The sequence below is a fragment of the Tachysurus vachellii genome, chromosome 25 (genome assembly GCF_030014155.1).
Source record: "Tachysurus vachellii isolate PV-2020 chromosome 25, HZAU_Pvac_v1, whole genome shotgun sequence".
In the NCBI taxonomy this organism is placed as follows: domain Eukaryota; kingdom Metazoa; phylum Chordata; class Actinopteri; order Siluriformes; family Bagridae; genus Tachysurus; species Tachysurus vachellii.
Genome location: NC_083484.1, coordinates 15,369,078 through 15,381,577, shown reverse-complemented (window position 1 = coordinate 15,381,577; position 12,500 = coordinate 15,369,078). Strand labels below are relative to the sequence as shown.

The 12,500-nt window shown below is 40.0% G+C and overlaps 1 protein-coding gene across 1 annotated transcript in view; it reads right to left on the bottom strand.

The window, feature by feature from the left end:
* Positions 1-12,500, bottom strand: part of csmd3a (CUB and Sushi multiple domains 3a) — a 235,509-nt gene that overhangs the window by 48,909 nt on the left and 174,100 nt on the right. The window contains exons 50-56 of the mRNA XM_060861354.1: positions 9,745-9,930; positions 8,383-8,577; positions 7,149-7,322; positions 6,201-6,374; positions 3,661-3,834; positions 2,815-3,000; positions 1-88 (exon numbers count right to left, since the gene is read on the bottom strand). The exon at positions 1-88 is cut by the window's left edge and continues 86 nt beyond it. Of these exons, the coding sequence (XP_060717337.1) occupies positions 1-88; positions 2,815-3,000; positions 3,661-3,834; positions 6,201-6,374; positions 7,149-7,322; positions 8,383-8,577; positions 9,745-9,930 (1,177 nt within the window). The remainder of the gene's footprint in view (positions 89-2,814; positions 3,001-3,660; positions 3,835-6,200; positions 6,375-7,148; positions 7,323-8,382; positions 8,578-9,744; positions 9,931-12,500) is intronic.

Below are 12,500 nucleotides of genomic sequence, written 5' to 3'. Positions count from 1 at the left end.
CACGTGTAGCGTACGCTCGAACCGAAGGTAAACTTTTCTCCCATCAGAAGCGCGTGAGGCGGGATGCCGGGGTGACCGCATTCCACCTCTGAAACACACAAAACCTCAAAATCCTTATTCACAAATCCCTACAATTTCAGTTGATGTGAGTCGAGCTCGAGTGACTGACGAGCGGAATAAAAACTGCTGTCTGACAAACAAATCAATCTTACGGTTTTACAGAGGTCTGAGTCTTGACCCGTCATGTGACATCATCACAACACGCAAAGCGCTCTTCGGTTCACGTCCAACATGAGCGCAGTCGTTACTCTCTCTCACTCACTCATTTTCTACCACTTTATCCGAACTACCTCGGGTCACGGGGAGCCTGTGCCTATCTCAGGCGTCATCGGGCATCAAGGCAGGATACACCCTGGACGGAGTGCCAACCCATCGCAGGGCACACACACACTCTCATTCAATCACGCAATCACACACTACGGACAATTTTCCAGAGATGCCAATCAACCTACCATGCATGTCTTTGGACCGGGGGAGGAAACCGGAGTACACGGAGGAAACCCCCGAGGCACGGGGAGAACATGCAAACTCCACACACACAAGGCGGAGGCGGGAATCGAACCCCCAACCCTGGAGGTGTGAGGCGAACGTGCTAACCACTAAGCCACCGTGCCCCTTTGCAGTGGTTACTTATAGAGACTCACAATTTAAACCCATAAGTAACGACTGCAAAGGGGCACGGTGGCTTAGTGGTTAGCACGTTCGCCTCACACCTCCAGGGTTGGGGGTGTGAGGCGAACGTGCTAACCACTAAGCCACCGCGATTTAGTTTTCCGCAATTTTTCTTTTCTTTTTAACAAAAAAAAAATAATCAAGCCTTTTTACCTGCAACAGACTAAAAACCCCAGACAGACTGACAAACCTGTTGTTTTATAAGCTGCATGTAGCATTTAGTAATTATTTCTATTTCTAGTGGCCAAAACCAGCAACTGAATCAAGCACTAATAAAGTCCCACTGGGGCAGGTATCACGCTGCTTCACGCTCAGTAAAGCAGAAGCGGGTTGCCAAATCGGCTTTGATAATCCTCCATTTATTCCATCATCTCCTTTTATTTAAAATGGGAGAGTAAATTTCCAGAAACAAAGGTACGATCTGAGACGAGCGAGTGTCTGTGACGTACAGAACCATTTCAATAAGACACACTGTAAGGATTTGAGCTTGGCTACAGTTATATACACACCGCTGTTTATTCTTCTACACCATCTCACACGTCTCACACGTTCGAACATAGTCTTAAGCTCTTTAACGTCTACGAATTAGTGAGCAGGTGTTGATTAGCTTCGTGACACGTCGTTTCATTTACCAACAATAACTCAAAGCATGACACTCTCATAAACACCTCCATCTGTAATAAGATGCAGAACATTCCAGAGCGCGATCGCTTCCACCAAGCAAGAGCTTCCTCATTAAAATTCCACTTCCTGTTGTTTTCATAATTGTTTGTAGCAGTTATGATAATGCAGGTGAGAGAACGACGATGCACTTACTGCCTCAAGGGCAAGCAAACACATTTTCTTTAACTAAACCTCAGACTCACCTAAAGACTTCTGCATCACGCTGATCTCAAAATGACTGCAGGTTTTCTTTCCTACCGCAGGATTGTTACGATTTAAAATAAGGAAGAATTTTCAAAGACGGCGGTGGAGCGCGTAACGCGACTGTTATCAGAGCAGCAAACTTTTTTTAAAAGCCTTACATTAAAAAGCAAGAAGATCTGCAGGAATGAGACAGGTGTATCTGCGGGCGAAAAAAGCGGCGTGTATGAAGTAAAAAAAAATAAAAGACGTTTTTTGAAAATCTAAATATATGCAAAAATATCTGATATGTTTTTATACTGCTGTTGCACAATGATAAATAAGAATACTGCTAAGCTAATTCATTAATAAAAGTCTCTTATTGTTATTATTATTATTATTATTATTAATAATAATAATAATAATAATAATAATAATAATAAAACAAATAATAATAACAACAACACAATAATAATAATAATAATAATAATAATAATAATAATGTATACTATAAAAGTGTTTTTAAACAAATATATATAAAAACATAATTTTATAGTATATATTATTATTACTATTGTTATTATTGCTGTTGTTTTGTTGTTGTTATTACTATAATTGATAACAAGAACAATAATTACAATAATAATAACACTGTTATTATTTTTTATAATAATAATAATAATAATAATAATAATAATAATAATAATAATAATAATAATAATAGTAGTACTATAACAAACTGTATATATTTATGAATAGGATTTTCTTTCTTTCTTTCTTTCTTTCTTTCTTTCTTTCTTTCTTTCTTTCTTTCAAGCTTTCAAGCTTTCAAGCTTTTAATGTTAATACATTTATTATCATGCTCAGAAAATTTAGAATTTTTCTTTTTACAAAATTTATTGCAAATTACTACTTGTCCATTGATGTTCATTGAGAGCGTATTAAAATAGTCTCTGGACTCCATTATCTTGTTTAAAAAAATTCAACGAAATCTAGCAAAAGACAGAAGAATTTATACTAAGATATACTGCAAAAGTGTCGGTCTTTCCAGAATTAAAAAAAAATGGTGTAATAAATGCTCCATAGTCTTTGGGTTTGAATTAGTTTCAGGTTATTTTTTCCTTATTTCTGCTGTGATCTGGCAACCCTGCCTCAAAGACTTACTTACGCTATCATGTTTTTTTGGAATTTATTTATCTTGATACATATAGAAATAAGAATAAAGGTGCAGGAACACACCGATGCACTCGGGTAGCGGTCGGTCCCAGTAGGCTACAGGCTGGCAGGTCAGAACAGCCGCCCCGAAGAGGTAATACCCGGGATTGCAGTCGTACGATACCACAGTGCCGAAGGTGAAATTCCCGAATTCGATTTTACTCTTCCGAATGGAATTAGCTGGTATGCCGGGATCGGTGCAGTTAACCACTGAGGAAGAAACAACAACAATCCATTAACAGTGTCTCAGAAACCACAATCACTAAAAAAAGCAACATTAAAAGGATTTAAACTCAACTAATACTATTAAAATATTACTATCTACATCTACACCGTATCCAAGCTTCAGCATTTACAAGCTTCAGCGTTCAGTTTACTCGGTTTTGCTTCCTAACCCGCACACAGCTCCACTTTTCCCCTATTACACAGAGTCACAATTCCGACTGAAATAAAGAATCAATCAGTCAGTGTTGTGCTGTTAGTGCCAGAAACTCAATAACGGTCCGGTGTGATGAAGCGGCGCTAGCGCTAGCACCCCAAAGCTGATTATTTTCTCATAACAACAAGACCTGAAGTGTTTTATTACCTCCTTTACCACAGCAATTTGTTGATCGTTACAGTTTTCATTTATTAAACAATGACATAGAGGACCTTTTATCCATTTATGTTGTCACTTACACTATAACAGCTGAAAAACTGCCCATTTGTCAGTGTTTTATTTATTTCTTTTAAAAGAGACATATTTAATGTTACAGCGCTGACACTGGAGACTCCTTCCCTAAATGTTAAAACACCTGAAATCTTATATTTATCTTGATTTAAAAAAAAAAAAAACACACACACACAGTCAGAGGCTTTGAGAAGATTCACCTCTGCAGCCGGGAGGTTGATGACTCCACTGGCGTTCAGGAAGACACTGAGCTTGAGACGGCCCCTCCAACACGTAGCCATCGTTGCAGACGAAACTGACAACGTCTCCCAAGTTGAAACCGTCTCCCACCGTACGCCCGTATATCGGACTTCCTGGATGCCCGCAGCTGATCGCTGTCACAAAGCAAATATTCGTGGTAAATTTTTAAAACTCTTTTAAAGTGGATTATTAATGTTTCTGAACACTCACTCACTCACTCATTTTCTACCGCTTATCCGAACTACCTCGGGTCACGGGGAGCCTGTGCCTATCTCAGGCGTCATCGGGCATCAAGGCAGGATACACCCTGGATGGAGTGCCAACCCATCGCAGGGCACACACACACACTCTCATTCACTCACGCAATCACACACTACGGACAATTTTCCAGAGATGCCAATCAACCTACCGTGCATGTCTTTAGACCGGGGGAGGAAACCGGAGTACCCGGAGGAAACCCCCGAGGCACGGGGAGAACATGCAAACTCCACTCACACAAGGTGGAGGCGGGAATCGAACCCCCAACCCTGGAGGTGTGAGTCGAACGTGCTAACCACTAAGCCACCGTGCCCCCCTTGTTTCTGAACACAATATCCATATTAAACCTTATGCTACGTTCACATAAACATTGCTGCAAGTCTACGTTCTACGTTGTAGTCTCTACTTGTGGTTGCCATGGTAATAACGTTTTCCACTAGCATTTAACAAACTCGACAACAAATCGGTTTTCTTGCAGCTAAAATGGAGCTTTAAGGAGATTTGTGTTCATCAGATGAGATCATCCCATTTATTGGCAGTCGCTGCACCGAGACGCTCCGTATTTGCATAAAGTTCGTGTCTGAACACGCCCACGTCTAGTCACCAAAGCTCGCCGTCGCTCGTGCTGCAGGGATTCGACGGGTCTCTCTGAAAACAAAAGATTTCTGGACTGAATCTCTAGCGAGTCGTCGCATGTGTGAACGCCGCGTTAAAAATCTTTCCTGAAAATACTTCAAAAGTTTTTGCCCTCCGAAGTTGTCTTCCAAAAGTTAGAATGACTTGTTTTGTTGCACACCAAATGATATGCAAATTTTGCCATCTGTTCAAAATAAACATTTAAAGCAATGAATGAAAAACGTTTTCACACAAAAACTTACACCTTAATTGGGTTCCGTTGCAGGACGATGTAGTGTTGGGATTATTTGGTGGAGGTTTGATCGATATGTTCATAGACTTAAACGTTTACACCGTCTGCTATTATCTAAACTCAGACTGCTGTATTTACTGTGTGTATGAAACACTGTACACTGTAATGAACCTTTCTCTGGCTTTCACCTGGATTCTATCCCACAGCTTGATCTGCTTTCTGTCTCACTGTGTGTGTCAGTTTAATCCTCCGGATCAGACCTTCTGAATCCCGTCCTAGAGGACACGGTTCTACTCCAGCAGCCTGAACGAATGATCCGAGTAATCACTTTTCTAAAGGTGTGGGAGGCGGGGAAGGGGGTACGGTGGAGGTGGGCTGGCTTCGGGATCTCTGAGTGATTTCAGATCCTGACGGACCACCGGAGTAAACAGTTTAGCATTTTTCTCAGCTAATTACAGCCTTAATGACTTGCAGGGGGATTAACCCCTTAATTACCCCTTTAATATACCAACTTACCTTTTAATGTACCTACTAACCCCGTTATATTCCACCTAACACCTTAATACACCTATTAACCCCAATACACCACCAAACTCATTAATGCACCTATTACCCCCTAATACCCCAACTTAAGTGATTAATGGGTGTATTGGGAGTTAGTTAGCTTATTAGTTAGTTGGTTTATTAACATACTGACTAACACTAACCACTTAACACACCTATTAACCCCAACTCACCCTCTAATACACCAACTAACCCCAATACACACATTAACCACTTAATACAAATATTACCCCCTAATACACCATGAATGCACCCATTAACCCCAATATACCAACTAACTCATTAACACACCCACTAACACTTTAATACACATATGAATACCAACTATCCCCCTAATACCCCCTTTTACTTCTTAATATACAGATTAACCCCCTAATACACCATCTAAACCAGTAACGCACACATTATCCAAATATACCAACAAACCCTTCAATATACCAACTAACCCTTTAATACCCCTTAAACTAACCCTTTATCACACCCACTAAACCCCTTAATACACCTGTTAAGCCTCAACTAACACCAAAAAAAACCTAACCCTAATACACCCTTTAATCAGTTTAATGCACCTAATACCCCCTAATACACCATTTAAACCCCCTAATACACCTATTACTGTCCTAACACCCCTATTAACCTCCCAGTACACCAACTAACCCACAGTAACCCCCACCTATTAACTCTATAATACACTTCTTAACCCCTGTACCATTTTATTCCAGTTTCTAGATCATGAATCAATGAGATTTAAAAGACGTCATGTTTTAATTGCTCCTCATAGAAAGCACCTAAAGGACGTGGAACACTCACACACACAGGAGGGCAGTTGTCCTGACCAGCTGTGGTCCTGCTGGCAGATTCGTACTGAAGAGCCGATGAGCCTGAAGCCCGGGTTGCACTGATACACCACCGTGTCCCTGTAGCCAAAGTTCTCTCCGATCACCTGACCGTTCACGATCCGCTCCGGTTCTCCACAGTGACCCGCTGAGGAAAGAACAAACAGAACCACAACCACATTCTAATAAAAACACTCGGCATCTGTGTCGCACCGGGAGCAAAAGACACCAACGCAAACACAAACACGAGGCGACGTCTTCGACACTGACGCCTCCTGTGATGTAAACTCCGCTCCACCGTGGGGAAGCGTGTGACTGAGCGTGTGCGGAGCGGCGTCGTGGTGCTGCACGCTGAACGGTGCAAGATGGCAAGGCTTTGTGGCATCTGTTCTGCATGAGGCAGGTGTTTGGAGGGAGCTGAGACGCTGCCTTGATGGTTCTCATGATGGAAAGCATAATGTAAAATTATGGCTCAGCTGAGAGACAGCATGAGGATTGGAAGTGTGTGTGTGTGTGTGTGTGTGTGTTGGATTCGTAGCAGCTTGTGGGACCTAGTGACTGATGATACAGTCGTTCCTCTCACCGGGAGAGCTCAAACACTCTGCTGAGCCACTGTTGTCTCTTCTCTCTCTCTCTCACACACACACACACACACACACACACACACACACACACACACACAGATTCCCAACAGATTCACATGGCTCTGTTTCCCAAAATACAAACATAATTTAACTCGTGATCCTGACCAGGCAGTTACTAAAGAGGACGATGCAAGTGTAGCTTAATTTTCGCACCCAGATCATCCTAGAAGAAGGATGAGATGTTTTATCGAACCAGATCCAGTTTTAAACTAGAGAGATATTTATTATTTCATATGACAATTAAAACAGGTTTCATGCCAACTTGCTGGTGTCTGTACCCAGGCAGCGAGTCTCCGAGCCGCTCCACAGCCCCGACGGCAGACACTCGCGTACGGTCGAGCCGACCAGAACGTAGCCCACGTCACAGGTGAAAATGGCCGTCGCTCCGAAGGTCGTCTGAGTTCCAATTTTCTTCCCATTAGGAGGAGTGGGCAGCATCCCGCAAGAAATAACTGCAGTAAAAGGTAATATAGAAGCAGAGGAATGAGCTGGCAAGTAGCACAATGTCAAACGTACAGCTGTAATTTATACCCAATTTAATGGTCTGGCTGTTTTTTTTTCTTTTATTCATCTCGTCTCTTTGCCCTCTTACAAACATCGGAGAGAACGCAGAGAGAGAATAGCTGACTAATCTCGATAACGTCTCCGGTTTATTGCTTCAGGTAAAAGAAAGTAAGTCCAGCTGAAACACGCCGTATCTCGTGGCCAATCTGAGCGAGGAGCAGAGACAGATAAACACGACGTGCAGAGCCGACGTCGACGTACGAGCGTCGTCAATCTTACAGCCAGAAAAAAAAATGACGCCGTCTCAGACTAAGTGCCGAAGTGAGATAAGAAGCCTGGAAAAATGGGACTTTTTTTTTCAGGAGCGTCTCACCGGCGCTCACGTTCTTTCTGCCTCTACGTTTGGTAGATGATTGAATTTATTATTTTTTTTTTTACATTTTTTTTACACGAACGGTTCGAATTTTCCAGCGAGAACGTGAGCAAAAGAGCGGCGACTTTATCGAAGGAGGTAAACGGCGGTCCTGTCTGCGTCCCCGAGGACGATAAGGACGTGGCTGATGTTATTACCCGATGGCGACTTCAATTCAGAATCTTCTGGACCTACACTACACCTTCAGGTCACTTACACTAAAGCTGGAAGATAATAACAACAGGGTTGTCATGGTAACATATTCCTCACTGATTACACATTAGTGAAAGGTAAAAATGTAAGAAAAAAAACAAACAACTCAAATAAAAAATTGCCTATTTATTTCTGGTTATAAACAAACTCCATGTACAACTATTTATTATTAGTTCTACCTCAGCGATGAATGTAATCAGATCTTATCATGAGCTCTGTTCTGCTTTCGCTAATTTATCTAAGCAGGAAAAGTAAATAAGTAGGATAAGAAACATAAAAGGTAAAATTACGAGACTACGCGAGCTCTCGGATCCGTTTCTAGCGTCAAAGGTTTGAGGTTAAAAGTTATTAAACGTCTATATATTCGTCAGTCCCGAACTCACTCTTGCAGCGCGGCCTTTCGTTCCTCCAGCTCCATGTCCCGTTAGATGTGCAGTGGATGTGGGCGGGGCCGAGGCGGTAGTAACCGGGGTTACAGCTGAAGGCGATCACGGTTCCGTATTCGTAACGAGATCCGTTAACGATCTTCCACTTGCCGTGGTCCAGCGCGAAGGAGCCGATACTGGGGCACACCATGACTGTGGGACGAAATGCAAACCTTATTAAATAAGATTCAGAAAGACTTTGTGTATCTGTAATGAACCAGAATAACATTCATAACAGCTTATAATTCATTTATAAGCCTTTATAAGCGCTAAAATCTGTTCTCACGTGTCTCTAATGGACACACGTCACACTTTCTTTATGAATTCGTATCACAAACACCAAACAAAGCAAAGCCCGCTGGATCATCATCGTCATCATCTTCCCATCATGTCAATAATACGTTATAAATGATTATGAATGTCGTCATTAGTCATGACACGTAGAACAAATTATTTTACACAATGCACATACACGACTGTCCATCAATCCTGAACGTAATCTAATTCATTTTAGACTCCGAGACGGGGGGAATATTTTCCCTCTAGGCCTCCGAGTCAAACCCCGGTGTGTGTCTTCACACAACATCTAAAGCCTTAGCTGTTCCTGCAGAACAAAACAAAAAGCACCTCGTGTCGTCTGCGTCCTTTTCTCGCGACGGATGTTTTTAAGACTGATGGAGCTCTTAGTCTGTGACCTAGTGAACCAGTATCAGGGTTTATTTTATTTTAAACAGACTTCAAAGTGCTTCTGGATAAGTGCATCTACTGTATAAATGCAGAAGAACGAGAGGATGAGGAGGGAGACGAGGAAGACGAGACGTGATGGACAAGAGCTTCAGAGTGATGAGTGGTGGAACCTGTACTCCGGCTGTGCGGCGCTGGATCCGATGCAGTCTTTAATGTTGTTTCTCAGTATTTAATCAACACTAGTGCAACAGCGAGGTCCAGCATCCTTCACTTCCTTTATAAAACCTTGTCTACTTGTGGAGTTTCTATCACAGGACTGGATCCAGATCAAAAAAGGTTCTCGATAGAGAAAATCTCTCTGTGCTATTTTTTTAAACTTCTCCACCCAAGCACGAGCGTTTAAACTAAACAGACGTACATCAACTCAAACGTATGTAAAAAAAAAATTCTACGCCCGTACGACTTGTAAGGAACTTTAACGAAGCTTAATGAAGACAAATCGCTCCGTATGCAGATGTACCGTCAAAACACATCCAAGTTCAACTTGTCTCAGGTCTCGACAGGATTAATTACTGTTTCGACCCACGATCGCCGAGCGTACTGACGCAGCCGCGGGGTTTTGGAGAATCTCACCGGTGCAGCGTGGGATCTTGTTGTGGCTGCTCCAGGTCCCGTCGGCCTGGCACACCGTGCTCGTCACCTCTTTGGAGGAGAGCCGGAAACCTTCGTTGCAGAAGTAGTTAGCGCGCGTGCCTGCCGAGTAATCGGGCGCCATCACGCCTCCGTTCAGGGGAGCTGCTGGCGTGCCGCAAGACACAGCTGGGGGAACAGAGAGGACGCAATTAATTCTCATCTCAACACGCAAGACTGTAAACAAACGAGATGTGGTTTGGCAAAACAAACTGGATCCTGTTCTGTCTGTTCATGCTCCAGTTGATGCTGGAGTTAAAATAGTGGAGATCTTTATAAGTCTTACACAATATCTAAATAGGATATGAGCCGGATGACACCAAGCGACTGTCACCGCTCAGTTCTTAACAATTCATTAATTTATTGCTTACATCATTTTTGTTCATTTATAATCTACATCCATATAATATAATATAATATAATCTCTCTTGACACTGGAGACTCCTTCCATCAGTTCCATATTTAATAAATGTCTCATGAACTCTTATGTTTTCCTTGTTATAGTAAAACACCCCCCCCCCCCCCCGGTCTATTTATTATTAGACTGTGAATTTAATTATGTGAAGTGAAGCCATAAGAGTCGTGGTGGATGAGCTGTTACTATGGAAACAAAGCAATAGAAAGAAAAAAAAAATTATTTCAGTGATACCAGTTTATTTATGCAAGGAAAGTTACATGTATGCATGTAAAAATAATGTAATAAATAAATAAACAAACAAACAAACAAACAAATAAATAAATAAATAAATTGATAGAAAATATAAACAATATTGTATAATAATAATAATAATAATAATAATAATAATAATAATAATAATAATAATAATAATAATAATAATAATAATAATAATAATAATAATACATACTTTCTGAGGGACTAATCATACAATTATTTATGTTTAATTTTTTTATATTTTGTTGTTTGGGGGAAATATACATTGTCAATTATTAAACAAATAATTGTATGATTAAGTTAAAAAAAATTAAACATAAATAATTGTATGATCACGTGCGTGCATTTAAAGTATATATATATATATATATATATATACTTTAAATATATACACGACTGACTTCAGATTTCTCTTTCTTTCTTTCTTTCTTTCTTTCTTTCTTTCTTTCTTTCTTTCTTTCTTTCTTTCTTTTTTCCTCATATGCATATTTATCGATATCAGCCTGTGGTAAAAATGGCTCAGATCATGTAGCATTAAATCCACACTGGCTCTCACTGGCCAATTATCCACATCCGGGTCACAGGGATGAACCGGCAGCTCGATTTCAGCCATCGATTCAACTGCAGCACGCTGAAACATGTCCTATCGGCTAAGTGAGGAATTTGTGAGCACGAATCCTGATAAATGAACGTCTGAGTGTTTAAAACTTTTTTTTTATATATTCATTCTTTTTTTACAGCACTTCGGCATGATATGCCTTTGGATAAAGTCATTAAATAAATAAATATATAAATAAATAAAAACACTTGATGGAAACCAGGCTCTGATTAGTCAGCATGGCAGATATTGTTTAATTAAGTCCCAGGAAGCCAAAGCACAAAGATCTGGAGCTCGTTCAAAGCGGACATCAATAAGCCTATGGGACGTAATGAGATGTGCAATTATTGAGCACTAAAAACTAATGAAATAAATCAAAGCGACAATGGACCTCACGTAGCACGTATAACGGTGCGGACGGAGCCACGAAGCCTTTGTTGTTTAACGAATTTAATTAGAAAGAACAAAGGCGAGAGCGACGCCGGCTGTCACCGCTTGACCCCGGCGTTTCCTGCACCGACGGTTCGGACGACGAAACCCGTCGAATGGCGTTTATACGCAACACAAACGCTGACGATCCGGCGAGTTTTTCTGTCGTGAGTTGCAGCTTTTAAATTGGCCTTTACATTATATACTAGTAAATATCATGCAAAAGTTTTCACCCCAGGTACAAAAATAACCTTCCATGGACACATTTTATTACACAACACAGTAGCTGATGTGTGACCTCATGTGTGTTTTCCCTTTATGGGGATCGGTATAATTATGTTAAGCCCCGCCCTTTCACTTCCTCATTTGCATATGTACTGTATGGGAAAGGTGAGTTCCTTCTAAACTGTGATTAATCTTTGATGAAACATTACATCTGAGCTTTAAAATCATTTTAATTTGATTTCATTTCATTTCAATAGTTTTTTTTATATTCTGACCTGATGGTGAGTTGTGAATGATCCCGAAAATCAGGCTTTAATTCAGAATACGTAGAATTATAACTATATAATCATTCTACATAGAACTTAAATATATGCATGAAGAAGTAAATAAATAAATACCTAAATACCTAAATAAATAAATAAATAAATAAATAAACTGAGATATAAAATATAAATGTAAACATTATTATATAATAATACAATTTAAAAAAAGATATAATAAATAAATAAATAAACAAATAAATAAATAAACAAACTGAAATATGATAAAAATGTGAATTTAAACAATATTATATAATAAAAAATATATAAATCGAAATAAAAAAAAGCTTATTTCAGTGATCATTTATTTATGCTAGGAAAGATACATGTATGCTTCTAGAAATAAATAAATAAATAAATAAATAAATAAATAAATAAATAAATAGATAAATAAATAAATAAAAATGTTTAAGAGCATAGTTTAAAAGAAATGTGACGGATCTGAAGATATTTC